General features: G+C 47.9%; 1 protein-coding gene across 5 annotated transcripts; it reads right to left on the bottom strand.

The window, feature by feature from the left end:
- Positions 1–28: 28 nt before the first annotated feature.
- On the bottom strand, positions 29–17,142 carry Kctd20 (potassium channel tetramerisation domain containing 20). Of its 5 annotated transcripts, none has more exons than NM_001356300.1 (8): positions 17,009–17,142; positions 11,521–11,699; positions 7,891–8,164; positions 6,666–6,768; positions 6,207–6,327; positions 5,420–5,617; positions 4,494–4,604; positions 29–2,926 (listed from the first exon to the last, which is right to left on the bottom strand). In NM_001356300.1, exons 2-8 carry the CDS (start codon positions 11,678–11,680, stop codon positions 2,634–2,636), a joined length of 1,260 nt encoding a protein of 419 aa, NP_001343229.1. In that variant the 5' UTR covers positions 11,681–11,699; positions 17,009–17,142; the 3' UTR covers positions 29–2,633. The 5 variants fall into 5 exon arrangements, with proteins under 5 accessions (NP_001343229.1, XP_006524874.1, NP_080164.2 ...); XM_006524811.1 differs by lacking the exon at positions 17,009–17,142 and adding an exon at positions 16,821–16,979; NM_025888.6 differs by lacking the exon at positions 17,009–17,142 and adding an exon at positions 16,235–16,362.
- Positions 17,143–24,644: the final 7,502 nt, after the last annotated feature.

The raw sequence follows: 24,644 nt of genomic DNA, 5'->3' as shown, positions 1-24,644 counted from the left end.
ATTTTCTTTTCTATTAAATAACAAGAGACACAAATAAAAAAACTTTATTATAGAAAAAAAGCATCCCACACACAGGATTCCGTAAACACTGGTAGGTGAACAAGTGCAACTTCAGAAGTAAGTATGGTGTAAGAGGCAACATCCACACACATTTTGCCCTTAGGAGAAAACCTAATTCTCCAGAATGATTCATTCCCTCAGACACAGAGTGGCCCTGCCTCCTGGGAAGGCAGCAGTGTCACCCACCTCAGAAGCTGTTGATGGCCACCACAGAAACTTTCCACTTGAGTTGAAGCCTGTGCTCTGAACATTTATTTTCCCTAGCACACATATTCTGAGAAGATGGCCCTTCCTGGATTTCCTGCAGAGCATTCTCAGGCCTGCGATGAGACATTACACAGTACCTCCTGAGATGCTGGTTAAAATAGCTTTGCCTGTTGTACCCAGTCCCCATCTTCCTCCAATTCTGCCTTCACCCCCATTTGTTTCGTTCTGATACTGTGTCTGCAGGTGTTCCTCGTCAACTACACAAGCTGCAGCAAGGGTACACAGTAGAGTCAAGCCTCAGGGTCAGCTTTATCTTGTAAGATAATTAGAGACTCTGAGGTGTAAAGTCACCTTTCTCATCAGACTTTCTATGCACATAGCCCAGCTTACTTATTCAGGCACTTACAAAAGACACTGAGCCCCAAATCCATCTTTTTATGAGAAAAATCCTCTCTCTCACATAGCCAGTAATCAACTCAAAAGATGACTGCAATCCAGCCCTTGATTCTGCAAGGCCCCATCACTGAATAATTGGGACCAGACAGTGGCATGGAACACCTTTAATCTTAGCACTGGAGGCAGAGACAGGTGGATCTCTTGAGTTTGAGGGCAGCCTGACCTACAAAGTGAGTTCCAGGACAGCCAGGGCTACCCAGAAAAACCTTGTTTTGTAACCCCATCTTATTCCTCCCCCACACCAAAAACAAAACAAAAACAAAAGGAAAAAGTGTCCCAACTCTGGGAACAGTAGGCAAGACACCAAACTACAATGACACTGAAATGTAGGTAAGGGTGGGGCTGAGGTACAAAAAAGCTTCCCTCCCCACAAGAAGCCTATGTCTGCACACAGTCTTTCCTTTAGTTGCCACCACCCAGTGTCACTGGAGTGGCCTTTAGATTGCCTCCCAGTCAAACTCCATGGGCTGGAGTGTTGGGGTGAAGACCTAGTTCATAAAAGGCCAGAGCCAGTGAACCAACTCCGAAGGACAAAGAAAGGACCGTGCTCACACCTGAGCATTACACAGGACAGACACATAATCATTCCTGTGGCCATGGAGAAACAGGAAGCACCACTGACCCTGGGCCTGGGCTGGACAGCTGCAGGTAGGCAACCATGTAGCACCAACAAAATCAAAGCCAGACCTGGCCTCAAACACAAGCCAAGCAACTTCACAGAAGTAACCTCTTGATACAGACAACCTCAGCCCATATTCTGGATGCTGCCTCACAGACACACCAATAGTCACCACAAGCTGGAGCCACTCAGTTACCCTTCGGTTCTTTTCTAAGCAAGGAAGATCTTGCACCCATTGTGATGCCACAAGCACAGAAAACACTGTTTTAAGAGCACACTTGTTCTTCAATACTGGAGAGAGGGCTTCCAAAACCTGATTTTATTGCCATCAAGTAGTTATGCTATACATGGTCTTATGGGAGCAGCCTTCAAGAAACAACATATTCTGTAAAGAGCTTGAAGGAAACAGCTTACACACCGCCCAGGGTGGAGGACGGACTCAAAGGTGGACTTCTACCGGGAAGTAAAATAATTGCAGACATTGCTGTCAGGCTCTTGGCTCTGCAAACAGCCATGGAAATGTGAGAGGAAGGAGCTAGGGAATGATCTGGGCTGCCGTCTACCACACGTGTAAGCCTGAGCAGATAACACAACAACAAGGCCTGGACCTGATTTGGGGGATGACCACATATTACTTTCTTACCATGTTCCAGTAGCTAATGGCCTATTTAATGGACAGGCGCTGTGGCTTCCCACCAGAGGAGGGTCCAGCTGGCCCAATCTGGAGCCATTCTGCCACCTCATTTGCAAGTTTCACTTCCAAATGAAGCATCAGGCTGCCCTTCTTAGGGGGTTGGTTTGCTCCTATGTTAGTAAAAAGCAGAGCTGAGCTGGAGCTCCAGGGAATTCCCTTCGCCTGCCCCGCACCTCCCCAGGTGGGCACACCCAACCCCAGCACAGACTGTTTCTCTGACGTTTTGGTCCTTTTGCTAATAAGCAATTTGTCTGATTGTGAAACCACTCACCCGGTGTAAGAGTGGGCTGCTGTGCCGAATGTGAGGCAACAGTTCACTTCCTCTCCTGCACCAGGAGGTGAATGCAAAGATTCAACCAAGAGCACCAGACCCAAAAGCTCGTTTGCCAGGGCTGGTAAAGCTGGCCGCCTAATTACCAGAGAGCTTCTTCACCCAGCCGGAGGCAGACCCGGAAAAGGGCACAGTAACAACTCAGAAGGGAAGGAGACAGGAAGAGGCATCTCCTAACGGTGAGAAACCACAGGAGGGCAGGGAGGCCTGGTTAGGGGTACCCACACAAAGAAGAGCTCCAACAACTGGGCAGAGGCCGTTTGTCCCTAATCTTGAAAGTCATTCGGAGCCATCTGAGAGAGTGGAGCATTTAAGCGGTCAAGTTCATCTACTTGTGGTGGGTGATGCATTATTATCTCCTGGTCTTCTAAGACATCCTCTCCAGCAGCCACCAAATTAGTGAGGGATTTGCTGCGAACGCACTGGAAATCCACATGGCGACTCTTTCCTTCCTCTTTTTCCCATGACATCTGGATAAAAGGGCGCTGCACATAATTGTAGATGACTTCAGACCGCCCGCCAGGTCTCCTCTTGATCTTCTCTTTACAGGTAGGGTAACCTGCAACCAGAAAGCATACAGTGCTCACACTCCTGGCAGACTCTCCTCGCTCTACCATCTACTTCCAAGTCCAAGGACAGCAAGAAAAGCTCTGTGGCATGTGACTGGTGTCCTCCCAAGCCTCCTCTGTCCCTATAAGGGACAGGGCTGTGGGAAATAACAGGGATTCTCCCCCCCTTTTTTTTTTTTTGATTTATTTATTTATGAATATGCAAGTATACTGTATCTGTCTTCAGACACTCCAGAAAAGGGCATCAGATCTTGTTATGGATGGTTGTGAGCCACCATGTGGTTGCTGGGATTTGAACTCAGGACGTCTGAAGAGTAGTCAGTGCTCTTTCTTACCTGCTGAGCCATCTCACCAGCCCAGATTCTCCCCCTCTTAATGGAAAGGAAAGAGAATGTACTAATTCCAAGAGCTTTTAATGGTTGGAAACACCACAAAGGGACAAAACTTCCCCATGGCACAGGAACGCTGCCATCTTGTTAATGCTGTATAGAAGCCATGGTTAAGGGAAAAGCAGGGAAATGTGCAATGTTACCTCAATGGTAACAATGGTACCCTGTCCCCAGGCCTCACACACAAGGCAAAGTGAAATTATCTCAATAGTGACCTCTAACTTAAAATCCTGAGTCAGACACATGTAGCAATGAGTTCACTGCGGCGGTGATATGAGCAGGGCTCAGGGGCCCAGGCTGCACCAACTCCTGCCTCCAGCACGAAGTACCCAGACAGCCTGAGGAAAAACAGACCTCAAGTTTTATCTAAGAAAAGACAGACTGGAAAGATGGCTTATAAGTCAAGAGCATTGACTGCTCTTCCAGAGGTCTTGAGTTCAATTCCCAGCACCCACATTGGTAGCTCACAACCATCTGTAATGGGATCTGATGCCCTCTTCTGGTGTGTCTGAAGAAACCAACTGTGTACTCATATGAAGAAAATAAATAAATTTAAAAAAGAAAAAGAAAAGACAGAGTCTCACTAAATAGCCTCAGCCTGCCTGGAAACTGTGATGCAGACTAAGCTGGCCCAGAGCTCACAGAAATCTTCCTCCCCTGCCTCCCGAGGGCTGGGACTGAACCACCACAGTCGGCAAAGCTCAAATCCTTAAGCTGGTTTGTTTTTTAAGAGAATAACTTTAGATGAAAAGACGTACTCTTGCTCAGGTGAGCCCAGGTGCTCACTGGATTCACCCCAGAATCCTGTGCCCTGGGCTGAGAGCCCTGAGGGATACTCATGGCTACAACTGAAGGGCAGGCAATGCAAACCTCGGGACACACAGCAATGAAGCAGCCCCTCACTAAGTAGACTCTAAGTGTGCCGGGTCTCAAGGCTCCCGCCAGCCAAGCTCAGAGTAGTAAGCTGTGGCCAGAAACCCACCCCACCCCTTGTTGTAGAACCTCAACACTGGCCAAGCCTTTTTATGTTTGTTTTTTCAAGACAGGGTTTCTCTGTGTAGCCCTGGCTGTCCTGAAACTCCCTCTTGTAGACCAGGATGGCCTCCAACTCAGAGATAGAGATCTGCCTGTCTCTGCCACTGTCCGGCTGACTGAGACTTTTTAATACCTTCAATTCCAATGCGGATGTTCTTCAGGCCTCGTTCCTTTAACACAGTTTTAGCAACATCTCTATTCTCGATATATTTGAAGAATCTGTAGAGCTTGGAGCTGTAAAGAACTAAACAACACAGCACTGGGGTTAGTCACAGAGGAGGGGAGGGGGGCAGGGACGGAGGGGACAACCAAAAGGTGCTATGTAACCCATCATGTCCTCTGACCTGGAACACTCCTCCCCATCCCCAGCATCCCTAATGCTGGGATTCCTGGCATGTAACATCTCTCACAATCATAAAAGCACCAAGCTTGTAGCATTCTATGTCTAAGAATAACCTATAGTGATGTGCAAAAATACTGTTTAAAAGTCCTATATAAAAGCATACACACACACACACACACACACACACACACACACACCCTCCTCTACAATGTCCTACAAGGCAAGGCAAGTGAATTATGACACATTTATGAATGGAACATTGAGCAGCCATATGAAAAGTACTGGGTGGAGCAGGGCTAAACCTCCTTTCCGTGCACATCCTTCCATAAAGGGTGTGTGTGTGCCTGATGCAGTGGCTGAGTGCGTCTGCCTGTGTGCACGCGGAGGTCAGAGGATAACCTGGGCTGTCAGGTCTTCACCTACAGCCTAGAGCCAGGCTCTCTGCTTTGTTGTTCGCTGCTGTGCATGCCTCCCATGTCACTAAGGGGGCTCTGGATCACAGACCTGTGCTACCACAGCCAGCTTCCTGTCACTTCTGGGATCTGAGGTCAGGGCCCCAGAGCCCCATGCTAAGTGCTTTGCTCACTGAGCCGGCATTGCAATGGAACGGGACAGAAGGGTATCACCCTGCTGCTGGCTGTCCCTTTGGGTGCCTGTGCCCATCACTAGCTGTCAGTGTTATCTGCATGGGTAGCATTTTCTATGGGTGCTCCTACTTTGGGAATACTCTTCCCCCATGGGTGGGGGGTGGTCTTCATCCCAGTCCACAGAGTCCTCGTCTGTCAGCACGACAATGTGACACTCTCGCTCGCCTTTCTTGGCACAGCCCACCATGATGGGCAGAATCAGTTCCTCGAGGTAGTGGTCAAACTGCTTGTGGGCACCATCGTTGGAGAGCTCGTGCAGTAGAGCACCTGGGGAAAGGAGAGGCGGATGAATTGCTTCCTGCGCACACAGATGTCATCCCAGAGGACACACAGTCCCTGCGCCATGGTGACAACCAGCTTTACTTACGCTCCCTGACACTCAGTACCTTGCCTGTCAGTGTCGACACCACAGTCCTACCCAAGAGCATAGCGGTAACTCAGAGTCCAGCTGGCCATGTTAGACTTCATACCTTTTATTTCCAGCCTCCACTTCCCGCACACTGAGATCACAGGCACATCTCACATGCCTTGTTTACTGTCTACTGACAATGGGACCCCGGGTCTCCTATGCTAGGTGAGCAGTCTATCAAGTGAGCTACACCCTGGCCTCACAGAGACAAGGTGTTTCTCTGTGCCCATGTTGGCACTGAATGCCTGATGATCCTCTTGTCTTCAGAGTGCTGGGGTGACATGTGAGCCATACTCCCCAGAACATCTGCTGATCCTACTTCCCCACAACCCCACAGCAGGAGAAGCAATGGTTAGTTAGCGGATGTCTTCCTTCTGGTAGTTCTCAGCCTCCTTTGGAGCTCAGTGAACGCGCACTGGCTCAATGTCACAGCTGCTCTGTACTCACTCAGATCCTGACATCGGATAGTGTTGAAGTCGAAGTTAATGCAGAGATAGTCACACGTGTCTCTGAGGTCTGGGATAGAGATGCCATCTGGACAGTTGATGATGCCAGTTTTGTAATAATCCTGGGAACAGATCAGGAAGGGGAAATGGAAGCAAAGAAATGCATGGAAAGACTCCTCTAACCCTCTGCACTCCTACTGCATACTCTACTGAGGTGGCGGGATCCTGGAGTCAACCGGCTGGTGCATTAGATGACAAAACGACTCCTGTCTACCCAAGACAACCAACTGAGCTCACATAAGGACTTACAAGTTATACGTAGGAAAAATAAAGAGAAGGCAACGACTGTACACCAGAGACCCGAAAGTCAGTCACACAGTTGTGCCGTCCTTAAGGGTGCAGCATGCACGCCTGCGTGCTGTGGTGGAGGACAGAGAAGGGAGCAGCCCCACACACATACCAGGACTGTGCGGAACACGGTGGCGCTGATCCCCTCCGCGATCACATACTCCCCCTTTTCATTGGGCCTTGTGAAGTTGTATTCTCTTCCCGGCCCAAACATCCTGAAAGACACCAGCAACAACATCACCTTCTCCAGCGGGGCTCAGCAGAGGCAGCTCTCCTCTTCCTCTCCCATACAGCACTACCTACTCTCTTGCAGCGTAACTTAAAATACAGCCCTGGGACCTGATGCCTCTCAGAGGAATGCATGCCTTAGGAAAACCCCTTCAGACAAAAGGGAAAGAAGGAAGCATCGGTCTGTGGAGCCGACACAATACAGAGGAGGCTGTGGAAGCAGCCCCTTTGTCCTAAGAACTTGCCAGTGTAAACCACCTCTCCTGGCTGCCTCGCTTTTCCCCTCCTCTCTGCCCTCACCATGCATCCATGAGCGACTCTGTAGAGGAGGAGCTATCAGTGCTCTCCCTCCCTCCTTCCCTCCCGGCTCACCATCCCTTTAGGAGTCAGCCCAGGGGAATCGCCCACTTCAACAGGCAAGGCTAGCCGTTGGTCTCACACAGGCGCGAGGCTCCTCTGCACCTTGACACAGTTCAACGAGGAGGCCTGTTCTCACAGTCAACTCAGGATCCCGGTTACATTCCCAGCACCCACTGCGGCTCACAACCAGCTGTTTACTCCAGTCTAGACATCTGACACACCCTCTCCTGGCCCCTGCAGGCCCTGCATATATGTACTACACAGACATACCTGCAGGCAAAGCACCAACACACATCAAGAAAGAATAAACTAGCAACAGGCTGGGCCTAGCTCAGTAAAATGCTTGCTTCCCATGCATGACAGCCTAGGTTCCTAGGTCCAAACTCCAGGACTGCTAACTGTACCCTGTCTCCCCCACCACCACTCAAAAAACAAAAAAACTAAAACCAAACCCAAAGGCTACCAGTGGGTGGGAGGCACAAGGTTTCTAGACCAGCGTCCGTCACTGTTCCTATGCAGGTGGATTATTACCAATCCTACTTTCACAGAAGAAAACAGCGGGACTTAGGTCTCAGCTTAGCATCTCTGACCTTTGCAACTCAGAGAGCAAAGCCGTGCGTTTACAGAGGGGCAGGTCAAGGTTCAATAGCTCCTGCGGCCACAGAGAGTAAAGTCAGCAGTGTACTGCAGTGCAGCTCTGCATCTACTGCAAGGTCACACAAGAGAGCGCACTCGCAAACTGTCATTACCTTCCCAACATGGTATCCGGATGAGCAGTGAAAATCTGAGGATTTACCACAAAACGAGTGCCATCCACAAGAAGTGTCACCTTCTCTGGGGCTTGAGAGTGAGCGCCACCTCCAAAACCTAAGCCGCTGTTTCCAAATCTCTCTGGCACAATGAAGGGCTCGTGGCTCCGTTTGCTCCCACTCTGGAAGCATGAGCCCTTGTTGTCTTCAGGAAGTGGCATTATGTGAGGATGCGGAAGGCTTGCTGGCTGAGAGGCATAGTCAAGTGCAAGGTCTGAAAGAGCAGACACAAAGTCAAGTAACAAAAGGGCTAGAGTCTAGAGAAAAATGTCTGCTCTAAAACAGCAACCAATGAACAAAAACCTAAAGCCATAGGTGTTCAGAGCTAAAACCACTAGCCTAGAGAAAACTAAAAACAAACCAGACACTTGAAAGCCAGGCAGACAGATCTCTGAATGTGAGGCCAGCCTGGTCTACAGAGTGAGTTCCAGGACAGCCAGAGTGGCACAAGAAACCTTGTCTTGAAAAACCCAACCCAACCAACCAACCAAACAACTCCCCTCACAAAATAAGGTCTCAGGATGGATCCTGATAACTTCTTCTCATGTATGTGTGATACGGTGTTGGGGGAGAAGCACCCACACTTTAAAACGACTGTAATTTTAAAGTAAACAACGCACAGAGGAACAAGACAGAACAGAAGAGCGGGGCTTGTGGTAGCCCTGCAGTCTCCTGCCAGTCGCTGAAAAGCTGGTGCTCAGAAACAATCGCTTCTTTTCGGTTCCATCTGCATCTCTAACACTCTTACATCTGCTGTGCGTATTTGTTTACTTAGTCCAGATTTTCCTTCAAGTGTTTGTGGGTTGTGTGAATATCCTCAAGTGCTCAAGTAAGCCAGAAGAGGGAGTCAGATCCCTGGGAGCTGGGGGCCAAACGAGGCCCCTGGAAGAGCAAGAAGCCTTCTTAGCTGAGCCGTCTCTACACCCGTACTTATCTTTGAGGGAGGGTCTCACGAAGTCTAAGCTGCCCTTCAATTCACTGTGTAGCTGAAGATAGCCTTTGACTTCTGATGCTCCTCCCCCGACCTCTGAGTGCTGCGATCAGAGCGTGACCCAGCACACTCAGTCACAGTACTGGGGATTTGTGTCTGTGGGGTTCCGTGTTCTACTTACTGTAGGCTCAGCTACAGCCCCAGCACTGCTGTCTGTGTTTTAGGAACTTACTACTACTGTATGTTAAAACTCAATTTTCACTCTTCAAAGCTGCTTTTGTTTTTGTTTTTTAATTTGCCAGAAAGAAAGTCTTTTCTCTAAGTCATTACTCTTCCTAGAAATTCTCAGAACCAACCACTCTCACTGTGTTAGTTCCCACAGCACCACATCAGCTTCTGGACTGCTGCACCTTGCTGTCAACAGCAAATGCACGTGGCCTTAGGATTTACTCTTGGGATTTCATCTCTTTGCCCTATCATCGAAAAGCCACTCTCTTTAATTATTTAAAATTCCTCTCTTCCACTTTGAGGCAGGGCCCTATGTAGCCTGGGCTGCCCTTGAACTAACCCTGTGGCTGAAGGTAACTCAGAACTTCTTTCTGATCCTCATTTCCCTCCCACAGTGGTGGGATTACAGGCATGTGACACCACACGTGGTTTACCACGGTACTAAGGACCTGCATGTAAATATCAGAAGAGTCCATGACAGGGCAAGACAGGGCATCTCTAGTGGGCCCTGGACAGTTCTTTTTTTTCTTCCGAGACAGGGTTTCTTTGTGTAGCCCTGGCTGTCCTGGAACTCACTTTGTAGACCAGGCTGGCCTCGAACTCAGAAATCCACCTGCCTCTGTCTCCCAAGTGCTGGATTAAAGGCGTGCACCACCACCGCCCGGCTGGACAGTTCATCTTTAGTATGCACATTTGCCTTTTGTCTCTAACAAATGATAAAATCACCTGCAGACTAAAGACTTGTTTTAAAATAAATTTATCTAAAATGTATAAGCAGCACACGTACGGGAAGCCAATGAGATGACTCAGTAATAGAGGCACGTGCCACACCAGCCTGACCGCCTCAGTTTGAGACCCAGAAACCCTGGAAAAGGTGTGGGAGAACTGATTCCATGAAGTTGCCCTCTCATCGCCTGTGAGAATGTACATGCTACAACCCAAATAAAACTTTATTAACAAGGAGTCGTTGCTCAGTTGGTAATTTACTTAGCATGCATTTGATCCCCAGTCCTACCTCAGCACTGGGAAAGTGGAGACAAGAGGATCCAAAGTTAAGACCTGACAAGCGTGAGGGCAGCCTGGGCTCCCTGAGACCTTGTCTCAAACAAAACAAAACAAAACAAAACACTCCCTCCTCACTCACACACTCACACTCACACACAAACACTCAACAAAACTCTAAGTCTTAACAAAAATAAGCTGTAACCAAATTGGACTATTCTGTAATATTAAGGGCTGGAGAGATGGCTCAGAGGTTAAGAGCACTGACTGCTCTTCCAGAGAACCTGGGTTCAATTCCCAGCAACCACATGGTGGCTCACAACCATGGGATTCCAGGGGATCTGATACCCTTTTTTGGCCTCCACAGGTAAAGCGTTCATTCGTGCAAAATAAATTAAAACAAATTAATATATATGCAAATATTTATGTATCTGTACTCAGTAAACAGTGGTTTCCTTTTAAAGTTATAGGCTGAGAAATATGATAAAACATTCAGCCAGTTAAGAATTAGCCCACTAGGGCAGTAGTGGCACACGCCTTTAATTCCAGCACTTAGGAGGCAGAGGCAGGCAAATTTCTGAGTTCGAGGCCAGTCTGGTCTACAGAGCGAGTTCTAGGACAGCCAGGAAACCCTGTCTCAAAAAGAAAAAAAAAAAAAAAAAAAAAAAAGATTTGGCCCACTGAACCCAGTGTGGTGGCACCCGCCTTTGATTCTAGCCTAGCTCTCAGGAGGCAGAGGCAGGTGGAGCTCTAAGTTTAAGACCAACCTGGCCTATAGAGTGAGTTCCAGGACAGCCCAAGGCTACACAGAGAGAACCTGTCTCCAAAACCAAAAAAAAAAAAAAAAAAAAACCAAACCAAACCAAATGCCTGAGTTCCCGTTTAAAAACAACAGTGAGTTAAGGTTACCTGAGAGTGAGGCATGCTACATGCCTGTCATCGTAGTGCCCAGGAGGCAGAGGCAGAGGCTGCTGAGCTCAAGAGCCTGATCTATAGTGCATTCAGGCCAGCTAGCCATACTCAAGACTCCATGTAAGGGCCTGCCCAACAACTTCTCAGGAGCTGCCTTTCCATTAGCACCTGGCTCCAGCAGCCCTCTGAGGAAGGGCGACTAGGAACCGTTCTGTCCACTTCCCATCCATAAACAGAACTCTCATACAGTGGGGGTCTCATCACAATATAGATGGTAAGGACCCGAGCACAGTCAATCTGTCTCCTGGCTCCGAACGTGTAGCCGTTTGTCTTACACCCTCACACCAGGTGGATAAGCCAGGCTGACTTCAGGTTTTCTAATGGTGGTCAGCAAGATACACCGACAGGTATGCTAAGCCAATTAACTGAATATATGCTCAGGTAAAGTCTGCATCCCTCCTGGGTACACCATGTCTGGGTGAGAATGCCCCCGGTACCTTCACTCCTGGCAGCTAGGGGATAAGTGACACTATGCAGACCAGAGGACACCAAGCTGCTGCCTTCTTTCTCTTGAGTGGCAGCTAAGGCCTCATCTCCTAGGCAGCTGAGCTCTGGCTGCAATGACCAGTCGCCATCACTGCCCTGGTGAACATTCATTCTTAGTCAGAAAGGAAGCCTGGAAAACAAGGAATGTGTATGATTTAGATGTCAGGAAACAGGCTCCCAAGGACCTCCATGGTTTACAGTGGTTGGTAAAAGCCATCTGGAACTGGTGGATCTAGGCGGGTTTTTTACAAACTACTGCGAATCAGTGCACTTGTTATAGGGAACATTCTTTTGTTTTGTTTTGAGGTAAGGACTCTCTTCGTGGTCCTGGATGTCCTCAAACTCACAGAGATCTGCCTCCCGAGTATAGACCTTAAAAGCACATGCCAGCATGCCAGGTTATGTATTATGAATTCTACATATTAAATGGCAGAACATAATTTGGTGTCATCCATGCCACAAATCAAGAAGTAGGGAGAGTTCAATAGTCAAAAGTCTATTTATTTTTAAAAGGCATATACATGTCTACAATTATTAAGCATCAAAAAACATCATAACCATAAAGTCATACTAAAGTGAGTAGTGGTTAACACAGATGCTCAGAACTGTTGGAGATACTAAGAATAAAAGCAACAGCAAGCACACAGCTGTAGAGAGGACACCTATGACAACCTCTGCCCTAAGGCTTAGGGAACATCTCAGAAGGGGTGGAGAGAATGTAAGACTGGAAGGTGACCATCTCTGAAACAGAGTCCTCAGCCAGACACGACTGTTGTCTACATCAACAGCTATACCAAGCCAGTTAAAACGTACAGCATGGAGTGGGGAGCCGGCCACAGGCAGTATGCCCATGCTCCAGTGATGATCCCATACGTGCCATGTACCATGGGCAACTCTGTTTAGGCTCAGAAGCATAAAGCTGGGAGGGTGAGGTGTTGGAGCAGAGCTAGGGGGAGTTACAGGAAAAGAATGGGAGTGAATCTGATCAAGATACATTGTAAACATGAATGAATTTTTGAAAGACTATATAAAAATAATAACAAAAAGAAGCTGTAGAGATGCACAGTTGAGAGTGCATCCCACTCTTACAGAGGACCCAAATTTGCTTTGCACATTGACTGGCTGGCTCTTCTGTGACTATCTCTGATGCCCTCTTCTGGCACCCACAGGTTCCTGCACTTATGTATACACACACACACACACACACACACACACACACGCACGCACACACCAGCAAGTATACTTAATTTAAATAAGTTAATAAATCAAGCAAACATTGACTTGCACTGTTTAGTAAGTTCTTTTTACCTTCTCTTTTCCACCTTCTAATTCTTACACCCGCCCCTAAATGCCACCATAAAACCACAGTGGCTATATAGCTTACCATATTACCTTTCCCCACTAGCATCCTACAATTCCTTTGAGGTACACATACACACACACACACACACACACACACACACGGTAGTCCTCTAGACTGATGAGGAAAACCAAAGCAAGCCTGACTCCTATGCTTTCCTCTCAGAAAACAGACACTTTAGACACAATTGCCCAGAAGCCAGCCTCACGGCCTGGGAGACGTCTGCTTGTTGAGGGAAGGATCCTGTAAAATAGTGTAAGACCCTGTCCTATAGCCTGTGTTTCCAGTGGGGAGCCTGAAGAAAGAATTCCAACAGGAATGGTAGGCTCTCTGGTAAGGAGAGGCAGTTATCACCCTAGGTTTTTAGGTACAAAGGCACCATCAGGGCAAGCGAGTACACACGGCTGTGTTCTGATGAGCTTGCCTATAGACATGGATGTAAGTAAACAGTACAGAAGAGCTCAACAACTCCATCCACACAGCTGACCCAAGACTGCACAACAGCATTTTCAAGGGTTCTCGGATACCTGGTTAGAGCTGAATTTGAGCATGCGCACCACCACCTCCTACCTTTAAGTGCACAGACTCTAGAGCCCTGCTCTCCAGGACAGTGTAACAGAAAGTGGCTATAAAATAATTAACCTGGGTGGTTTTTTCTTTTTGGGTTTTGTGGGGTTTTTTTTAAGGAAATCACAACAGGATGTAGGAAATATTTTCAGCTGAATGACAAAACATAACACAGGCAAGCTTGCATTAGGATAAACCACAGAACAGAGAACAATCTATAGCTTTCCCATTCGAAAAGAACCAAGAAAGACAACAAATACCCTTCTCAATGCTAAAGACTATATAAGAAAAGAAATAAGGGTAGAAACTGAAGAAAAAGAAAACGATCCAGTGCGGTCCCACACCAGAACCCCAGCACTTCCGAGCAGAAGGATCTCAAATCCCAGGCAAGCCTTGAACACAGTGAGGTCCTGTCTCAAAAAGAGAAAACAAAACCAGACCAGGTGGGGCGGAGGGGGCTGGACGAGTGCTTACTTAACAGGAACAGCCCAAAGCCCAGCCCCAACCCCCGGCACCACAGACAACAAAATTCAGAGCTGAGAAATCCAGGGGGCTCAGCAGGTAAAGGCCCAAGCTAACAACCTGAGCCTGATACCAGAACCCACGGAGGAAATAACCTGCAAGCTGTCCTCTGACCTCCGCATGCAGACTGTGACGAGAGTGTGCATGTGCCACCCCCCACAAAAGAAATGTAATAAACAACTTCATTTAAAAAAAAAAATCAGAGCCGGTTGTAGTGGCACACGCCTTTAATCCCAGCACTTGGGAGGCAGAGGCAGGTGGATTTCTGAGTTTGAGGCCAGCCTGGTCTACAGAGTGAGTTCCAGGACAGCCAGGGCTATACAGAGAAACCCTGTCTCAAAAAACCAAAAAAAAAAAAAACAATACTGAAACAAGAAGTTAGCTTTTAAAAACAGATGAAGAAAATCTAAATGCTCTCTGAAACTAATCAAGAAAAAAAGTGTTAACGGTTACACAACTTGTGGCTCAGATGGTTCTGTTGCCTAAGAGCACTGGCTGCTCTTGCAGAGGACCCAGGTTCTGTTCCCAGCACCCACATGGCAGCTCAGAGGTCTGCAACTCCTGTTCCAAGGGACGGGATGACCTCCTCTCAAGAGAAGAGCATACATATGATAAAGGCATAGAATACCACAACTCCCCAAAACCAACCAACCAGCTAGGATCCTAATAAACCTGGTCACCACGAGAGTAGCTCAAGTTACTCAAGACAGCGGCGTCAAAGGTTCTGGACACTGCTCATACAGGTAACTTCTACAACCCAACCGTTAGTATTAATCTTTTCTAAAGTGAATCTCTTACAGCCAGTGCGCTTCTAACCTCTCAGGTTTTTGTAAGCCAGCCATCTGCCCGCTCTTACTTCTCCTTCCCCGACCCGTTCAAGCTTCTGATTTATCTCAGCACTCTCATCACCGTGGTTTACAGTTAGAACGCACAGTTCCTTCAACTTCCATGAGACACTGGCACTATGGTCATATCAGAGTCTCTCTGTTTTCTCTGCCTTGTTATTTCTCCGCTCTGCACCACCTTCTTGCGGAAGCATTTAAAAGGTAATAGAGCAGGAAGGGCAGCAGGCTAGACCAGGAATCCTCCTCCTACCATCTCAGACTCTTGTGTTTGGATGTGGGGAAGAGGGGAAAAGAGTATGGCGTACACTAAGGGACAAACCTAGTACCTCCCACACATGCAGAGCAGGCGCCCTGCCACTGAGTTACATCCCCAGCCTACCTCCCAGTCACTACCTGAAAGATGAGAGGACTGAGCTAGGTAAACTTACAACGTGCTCCCTTATCCTCTAAGCTTCTCATTTCAAGGACTCCGACTTTCCCATCTTAAATCATTTAACATCATCCAAACAGTTCCCTCAGTTTCTCACTCCAATTAGCCATGGAGGTGTGGGGAGACCCCATGTGTGGCAGGTGGGAAACACAAAACAAGTCAGGAAACTCAGCATTACAGAAAGGCACACTGTTTTTGTACGTCATCTACAACAACAACAAAACCATCAATAAGTAGCCAGACATCCAAAGCCACCAAAGCCAAGAAAAACGCCAAACCCTCATGGCTACCTTTAATATCCCTGTGGAGTCTCAAGAGACATCAAGATGTAGAAAACACCTTTGGCAGATGTGGAGGTCATCCAACCCTCATTTCTGCCAGACAGCAAGGGAATTCTGAGCCACGCTTGGGATACTGTCTCTAACATGCCTTACTTCAGTTGTACTGTGTAAGCTAGGCATCATTCAGATATTCTGTAGCTAGTGAATTGATACCCACAACTAAAAGCCCATAAATACTACTGATGCTGGCACATCCCAGGGAATCAGAGACCCCCCAGGCTCCGGGCACTCCCTGGCTGATACCATGAGAAGGAAAGCAGAGAGCTGAGGTGGGAGCCAAGACCTAATGACATGCTCAAGCTCCCACGATCCTACCAACAGGCTCCTGAGAGAAACAAGGTGGGTTAGCCTGATCCACGCCATCTTTCTCCCACCCAGGCAATAACAGGATATGGATAAAAAGCCATTTCCTGCTCTCATGTAAGGGCTCCAGAAAGCACTATCCTTTCTCACACAGCCTTCCGAATCAGGGCTTCTTGACTCCCGACTGATTACGGACAGGAGAGGAGTAAGTCAACAGAAAGAAAAGGACATGAGACAGTATTTACAGTCCTCAGGCCAAGCTAATCTTGGTTTCCTAAGGTCCGGTTCCTGGCTTACCAAGGCGGCCCAAGCGGGGTGGTTGCCTGCCAGCACTAGTAGACTCAGGGGTCCACCCTAGATTTCTAGAATTAATTTCTGGGAGCCGTGCTAGCGACCTGCAAAACGCGTTTGAGAACTGCTACTTTAAGATTTTGTTTTTGTTCCTCTGGAGTGGGGTTGACGTTCTAATTCAAGGTTCGTCACAACTAATATTATTCCAACATTCTGTTTGGGAGATCATTTAAAAAGAAATCTCAAATTTCTAGGTAAACAATTGTCTATCAGCAAACAGACACCGTGAAAGAGCTTGGTTGGTCAGAGTTCCTGGCCTGTCTGTTAGTTCGTTTGCTGAATTCTCACTTAAAAGATTAGATTTACTTCTAAATAGTAAATCAGCCCAATCCAGGAATGTTCAGAAAGAATGACAAATTCCCACAAAGGGGAGGAGGTGTCCTCATGGCGCAAGCCTGACGACACTGTCTGCTATAAAAAGTTCTTATATGCAAGAAAAAAATCTCCCAGTTCTGCACTAAGCATGGGATGACAACAGAGGGGCGACAGGACCGACAGAAGATTCCAGAGGTTCTGGGAAAGCGCGACCAACCTTCCCCAGCCTGGGCTACCGGTGGCCCTGCGTGGTTGGTCGGCAGCCTCGCCCGGCTTCTCCTTTCTCCCCAGGCCGGGGAGGAGCCCGCACGGGGCCTCTCAGGCCGCAGCGTCGCGCCCGCCGCCATCATCAGCCCGCGCCATCACCTGCCCGCTCGCCCGCCCACCCTGTCACTCGGCACTCACCGGCCGCTTGCTGCCGCGCTCTCCGACACCGAGCCCCGAAGCCACCTCCAAGCTCCGGCCACCGCGCGCCCCCGCCCTGGCCGCGGATCCCCGGTTGAGTCACCCGGCCCTTCAAAACAAGAGCCCCGCCCACCGCGGGGCATGCCGGGAAGGCCGCGCGGCTCGCCCCGCCCCCGCCGCGGACTCCGCCATAGGCCGGGGCCTCGCCTGCCTGCCCGGCCGGCCGGGAACTGGGGCTCTTCGCCAGGGCGGCCCAGTAACGCGCGCCGCCGCCGCTTGCGCTCCATCACCCAAGGGGCTCAGACAGGAAAGCGAGCTGCAGGCTCGAAGGTGAAAGAGGCTGGGTCGCCCCGGAACGCGTGATGCTCACGGAAAGATGAGCCTATCGCCTTTGTGTGGCGGATGGATATGAACTGCAGCCCAAAGACAGAAAAACATCAACAACAACAAAACAAGATAAAAGAGAAAACAAAAACTTCCCCCCAACTCTTGAGTTTCACGGAACAATCTGCGATAGCAAACAAGATTCTACAGGTTTCATGTTACCTGGAAGCAAACTATTAGAAAGCTGGTTGCCTTGCTTCCTGTGAACCGCACAAGGGAACCTGAGAGGAGGAACCTGGCTCCATCTCTCAGGGTCACGGGGACTTGTGGCTTTTGTACTTAAGAAAGTTATCAGACCAGTTGATTACACCATCACAATGATTGCACAGACTTCTAGTTTTGGGTGTTTCGTTCTATTGGGGGTTTGCTTGTTTTAACCTTTATTTCCCTTCTCCCTCCTCCCTGGCTCTCCACTCTTAATACATGGGGTGTTCTTTGTTTTTTGAGACAGTCTCCTTTATCCCAGTATGGCCTTGCACCTCTGATCCGACCTTCACCATGTGAGTGATGGATAGGGTTACAGACAAGCCCTACCGTAGCCGAATTATGAAGGGCTCTGGTGTAACCCAGGGCTTCATGCACCCTAGGCCATTATTCTACCAGTTGAGCTACGTCTCCAGGTCCGAGTTCATTTTATTGAGATGTGACGCCGCAGCCCATGTTGAATTTGCTGTGTAGCCAAGGATGGCTTTGGACTCCTCATCCTCCTGTCCCTGTCTCCCAAGTGCTGACATTATTCTACTTTAAAACTGCTGCTGAGCACTAAATAAACTAATAAAACCACGCAAAAAAATATAGGGAATACCTGTGTGCACAGCATTAATCCTAGCACTTGGGAGGTAGAGGCAGGAGGATCAGGAAATCGAGGTCCCCCTTATTTGGCTTATGTTGCTTCTGGGGGGGGGAGGGGAGGAGGGGGACGGGTCTACCTTGCCCAGTTTCCCCCATACCACCTGTCACTAAGGGAAGTCAGGGAATCCAGTCAGGAAACTGGGTCTACAAAGTGAATTCCAGAACAGCCAGGGCTACACAGAGGAAACCATGTCTCAAAACAAACCAAATACGACCACCAACACAGTAATGTCACAAAAAAGCCAACACAGTAATGAGATCATGTGCTGGCATCTCTGGGCCTTGGAACTACAGAGAACATACCCACTGATTAAAATTTCATTCCAAAAGTTTCCTCTTCTAATCCTGTGCCCCTGTGCAGTCTCCATACCCACGGTGGAACTACTGCCTTTCTTGTTCTGAATACAGGACAATCAACTTCCTCTTTCTTTCATTTCCAAGCTCCCCTCACCCATCCTGAGCCAACACTTAATACTTGTTATCCATCGCCCAGAGGGGATCCAAGATAGCACATACTTAACTAATAGTGAAGAGTAAAAGGGTTGTCTTTTGATTAAATATCATTAAATCAGACATGACACCGATTTTGGATGAATATCAATTATAGGAGGCATATGAGAAATGTGTATTAATGTCGACTTTTGTCACTTTAATTTAACTGTATCCTCAGTCAGGCTGAGTTCTGAGTTCCAGGCCTGCCTGGTCTACAGAGTGAGTTCCAGGACAGCCAGGGCTACACAGAGAAACCCGGTCTTGAAAAACAAAGAAACAAATTTAAGTGTATCCTCAAATATCTGAACTAGGTTCATCATCTGAGACTGTAACCCTTCCTAAAGACAGATTGGCAGGCCTGGAACTTTCATTGTTCATAATGGCTAATTTGAAAAGTAGCACAAGTCCATTCAATTAATGGGGTTAGTACATTTCCTAAAATATTGCACCTGCTGCTGGTAAATACTATAGAACACTGAGATTTCTTCATGATGTTTTACAGCCCTTAAAACTTCTCACCAACCAAGGACGGAAGGTTTAATCATGCAGATTTACACATAAGGAAAACAAGACATAAATAAGTAGTGTTCAAGGCTATTACACTACTGGGCAGTGTTTATAGGATGCACAGGCAGGTCACCTGACCCCAGCTCAATACCCTTGCTTCCTGGGGAACTCCTCTACAATCCTAATAAGTAGAGACTTCTCTTGTTAGTTAGAGAGAAAGAGAGAGTCTCACTCTATAACTTGGCTGGCTTGGAACTTAACTTTGTAGCTTATGCTGGATTCATACCTGTGGCAATCCTCCTGCCTCAAGCCCCTGATTACTAAATTTACACACGTTCACCACTATGCTCAGCCGGTAAAGTGCACACTGCTCAATCATGGGAACCTGGGTTTGGATCTGTACAGAGCCAGGTGCGTCGATCAGCATATGCTGTGCCCTAGCTCTAGAGATGAGAAGACCCCTGGGGCTTGCTGGCCACATAGTCTGGTTAGGTTACTTAAAGAGAGAAATAAATGCAATAAGAAGAAAACCAAGGGCTGGTGAGATGGCTCAGTGGGTAAGAGCACACGACTGCTCTTCCGAAGGTCCAGAGTTCAAATCCCAGCAACCACATGGTGGCTCACAACCATCCGTAACAAGATCTGACTCCCTCTTCTGGTGTGTCTGAAGACAGCTACAGTGTACTTACATATAATAATAAATAAATCTTTAAAAAAAAAAAGAAAAAAGAAAACCAAGTTGCCAGGTTGGTGGTGGCACACACTTTTAATACAAGCATGCAGGAGGCAGAGGTAGGCAGATTTCTGTGAGTTCAAGGTTAGCCTGGTCTACACAGAGAAAATCTGTCTTGAGAAAGAGAAAGAAAAGAAACGTTAAGGCCGGTGAGATGCCTTGGCTGAAGACACTTGCTACAAAGCCATGTATCTAGGGTTCAGTCCTTGGGACCCTCATGATGGAAAGAGAAATCCAGTTTTAGACTTGCTCTCTGACCTCCTACAATGAACACACACAGAGTAAATAAATGTAAATTTAAAAATTGAAAGAGGGGGCCGGAGAGATGGCTCAGCGGTTAAGAGCACTGACTGCTCTTCCAGAGGTCCTGAGTTCAATTCCCAGCAACCACATGGTGGCTCACAGCCATCTGTAATGGGATCTGATGCCCTCTTCTGGTGTGTCTAAAGACAGCTACAGTGTACTCACATACATAAAATAAATAAATCTTCAAAAAAAGAAAAAGAAAAACACTCATTCAAAAGATACTACATAGTGCATACACATTTTTAAAATCTAATACTTTATTCATTATTATCCATGTGGGTGGGTTGTGTTTTAAGGCAGGGATATGGTGTGCCACGGCTTGGATATGAATGTCAGATGACAGCTTGCAGAAGTTGATTCATTCTCTCCTTCCACCATGGGTTCCAAGGATCAAATATCATCAGCCTTGCTCAGCAAGCACCCGACACTCTGCAGCATTCGGCTGGCCCCGTTCCCAGTGATGTTATTCTATTTGGATATTCTGTCCTTTCAGAAAAGTGGGTGGGGATTTAGGTGTGTTTGGCAGGCAAGATAGAATAACAAAGTATAATAAGATCAGTCTCACCTGTAATCCCAGCATGAAACAGGCTAAGGCAGGAATTAAAACAGGTTCAGGACCAGCCTAGGCTACAGGATGAAATTCTGTTTCAAAAGATAAATGAAGCCAGCAGTGGTGATGTGCAATGGTAATCCCAGAACTCAGGAGACAGAGGCATGTGGATCTCTGAGTTCAATGGCTAGCTCAGTCTATATGGCAAATGCCAGGAGAGTATTGACTACACAGTGAGACCCTGTCAAGAGAGAGTGAGAGCAAGGGAGAGAGCTGGAGAGATAGTTGAGCAATCATGAGCTGACTGCTCTTACAGAGGACCGAGGTAGAAATCCACAGATGGTCCCTTGGAGCATCCAGAATCAAGCTAAAATCTGCAAGCCAGAGTCCTGTAGGGAGTAGAAGGGGGAAGCCAGAAAAATGGGAACAAGATGGTAATGCGGGCTGCCTGCAGGAACAGAAGCCTCTCTCTCTCCTTACCCTGGTTGCTAGTTCACAGACACACTGGAGTCCCAGGCCATGTGTGTGTCACCTACAATGGTTCATGTCTGTGAATACACAGCTCTTATTCTCTCTCTCTCAAAAAATTCTTTTAGATTTATTTATCTTATATATAATATACACTATTGCTATTTCAGACACACCAGAAAAGGACAACCGATTCCATTACAGATGGTTGTGAGTCACCATGTGGTTGCTGGGAATTGAATTCATGATCTCTGGAAGAGCCGTCAGTGCTCTTAACCAATGAGCCACCTCTCCAGCCCCAGTTCTTATTCTCAAACCCAATATTAGATACTGGGAAGGGTTTTGTTTCCTTATTATGAATCTTTCTATTTTAAGTCGATTGTAGCTTTATATGCTCTTTAAAAGACTTATTTATTTATTTATTTATTTAAAAAATTCCTTTTCTTTTTTATTTTATGTGTATGGGTGTTTGCCTACATATATGTCTATGTGCTAGGTACCTGCAGTGCCTTCAGAGGCCAGAAGAGGGCATCAGATGCCCTGAAACTGGAGTTAAGGCCAATCGTGAACCACCACGTGGGTGCTGGGAACTGAACTAGGGTCCTCTGGAAGAGCAGCACGGTGCTTTTAACCGCTGAGCCATCTCTCCAGCCCCTGCTTTATATGAGCTTCAATAGGCTTCACTCAAAGAGAAAAATTATCAAGCCTTCAAATATATATGTCAAACTAGGATTAGAAGCAGTGGACTTCACTCTCAGCCGTTCAAAACCACAGCAGGAGGCTGGAAAGTGAGTTTGAGGCCAACTTGGATACTCAAAACCCTGTCAAAAATACCTAAGTCTCAACCTTGGCACAACAACTTGAGCAGTCTCCAAAAAAAGAAGCTCGATATGAACCCAGTGAGGTTGTCGCAGAGTCTTAGCAGCCAGCTGTGTCCCTTGGCAGTTAAACATCCTTGAAGATGGAGAGTTAACTCACGAAAAGAAACCCTGATTTCCCAATAGCGTCCTCACTTGCACAAAATTCTGCAGAAAGCCACACAGGGCCAGTGCTGTTCTCTGCCACAGACCCACGGAAAGGAACCAGGAAGTGCCATTCCGCGGCTCTCACTCGCCTTGGCCTTCACTGAGCCCTTGTCCCACCGCTCACCCTGCGGTGGCTGGACACCACCATGTACCATCCGGGGCACGGGAAGCCCTGCTTCACAGGTGTGGACCAAGCATAGATTGTGAGCCATGACCAGGCTGAGAGGAGCCACGGGCTCCTTGGATGGTGCAGATGCAGCTGACCAGGAGTCTAGGGACCTGCGATTCTGTTGGGTTGCTACCTATGATGACCGAGACTGTGTCTCCCTGGAAAAGGACTTGTGTACATGGACCTTTGTAGGCAAAGTAACTTAGCTCAGCCTGAACAATGGCTGGTGCTGGGTTCTGGGCTTCTACACCGCGGCAGGGGCAGCAGGGTGGTAAGGGCTGAACCCAGGATACGGAGCTTGTGGAGACTAAACCTGCTGGGGATGGAACTTTGCAGCAGTGGGCAGCTGTGGTGGCACCTTCTGGAGAGTGGCAGAGATATGCACAAACCCCTCACCCTGAGGTGGGTGGGAGCCCTCTTTCCGTGTCTGTCTCCACCCTGGAAACCGCATGCTTCTTTCTTTCTGGAGTTTTGGTCGCAGGAGCGTTGGCTGCTGTCACGATGCCTCCCAGGCTGGCTTAGAATTCACACTACAACCTTGCTGGTTAAGCTTTGCTGTCAAACGGACTGGATTTGAACTCCCCGTCCCCTGGGTATATCTGTGAGGGTATTCCCACCAACTTGGGAAGGAAGACCTACCTCGAATTTGGATGGCATCATCCCACAGGGTGGGGGACCAAGACTGAATGGGATGGGAGAAGGGGAAGCCTAATGAGTTCCAACATTCATGTGAGGTGTCTTGCTTCAGAACCCCACTACACACTCCTTTGCCATGGTCTCCACCAGGCCCTCTGTGTCTTCTGAAGTTACAAATCAAAATAAATCCCTATTAAGAAAAAAAAAAAAAAAGCCAGGCAATGGTGGCCCATGCCTTTAATCCCAGCACTTGGGAGCCAGAAGCAGGCAGATTTCTGAGTTCGAGGCTAGCCTGGTCTACAGAGTGAGTTCCAGGATAGCCAGGGCTACACAGAGAAACCCTGTCTGGGAAAACACATATATATAAATGAGCCTGGAAATCTGTTGTGGTTCCTCAGAAAATTGGACCCAGCTATTCAGCAATACCACTCCTGGGCATATACCCAGAACTTGCCAACTTGTAATAAGGCACATGCTCCACCATGTTCATAGCAGCCTTTTTTATAATAGCCAGAAACTGGAAACAATCCAGATGTCCCTCAACAAAGGAAAGAATACAGAAAATGTGGTACATTTACACAATGAAGTACTACTCAGCTATTAAAAACAATAACTTCATGAAATTCACAGGCAAATGGATGGAACTTGAAAATATCCTGAGTGAGGTAACTCAGTCACAAAAGAACACACACATGTATGTACTCACTGATAAGTCAATTAGTCTAAAAGTTCGGAATACCCAAGATTCCATTCACAGTCCGTATGAAACCTAAAAAGAAGGAAGACCAAAGTGTGGATGCTTCAGTGCTTTTTGTTGTTGTTGGTGGTGGTGGTTTGTTTGTTTGTTTGTTTGTTTTCCCGAGACAGGGTTTCTCTGTGTAGCCCTGGTTCTCCTGGAACTCACTTTGTAGACCAGGCTGGCCTCAAACTCAGAAATCTGCCTGTCTCTGCCTCCTGAGTGCTGGGATTAAAGGCGTGCACAACCATGCCCGGCACTTCAGTGCTTCTTAGAAGGAAGAACAAAATACTCACAGGAGGAAATATGGAGACAAAGTGTGAAGCAGAGACTGAAGGAAAGGCCATGGAGAGACTGCCCCACCTGGGGATCCATCCCATTTACAGCCACCAGATCTGATAAGGCTGTTCCTGGAGAGGCTATGCCAGAGCCTCACAAATACAGAGGCAGATGCTCACAGCCAATCATTGGACTGAGCGCAGGGTACAGGATGGAGGAATTGGAGAAGGGACTGAAGGAGCTGAGGGGGTTTGCTGCACCATGCGTGAAGCAATAGTGTCAACCTGCCAGGACACACACCCCCGCCCCGAACCCAGCTCTCAAGGACTGGACCACCAACCAAAGAATACACATGGAGGGATCCGTGACTCCAGCCACATTTGTGGCAGTGGCTGGCCTTGTTGGACGTCAGTGGGAGGAGAGGTCTGAGGGTGTTCAATGCCCCAGGGTAGAGGAAGGCCAGGGTGGGAGGACAGGAGTGGGTGGGTGGGGGAGCACC

Source organism: Mus musculus, chromosome 17 (assembly GCF_000001635.26).
Source record: "Mus musculus strain C57BL/6J chromosome 17, GRCm38.p6 C57BL/6J".
Classification (NCBI taxonomy): Eukaryota; Metazoa; Chordata; class Mammalia; order Rodentia; family Muridae; genus Mus; species Mus musculus.
The sequence above is the reverse complement of the archived record's forward strand: the minus strand, read 5'-3'. Positions and strand labels throughout refer to the sequence as shown.

What these genes read in the sequence shown, in the direction of transcription:
- Kctd20 (NM_001356300.1), bottom strand. Translation starts at nt 11,680, where the DNA reads ATGAATGTTCACCAGGGCAGTGATGGCGACTGGTCATTGCAGCCAGAG. An exon ending in CCGTGTTCCGCACAGTCCTG is followed by an intron (nt 6,328 to 6,665) that starts GTATGTGTGTGG and finishes ATCTGTTCCCAG; the next exon opens with GATTATTACAAAACTGGCAT. An exon ending in GGGGGAAGAGTATTCCCAAA is followed by an intron (nt 4,605 to 5,419) that starts GTAGGAGCACCC and finishes TGTGTTGTTTAG; the next exon opens with TTCTTTACAGCTCCAAGCTC.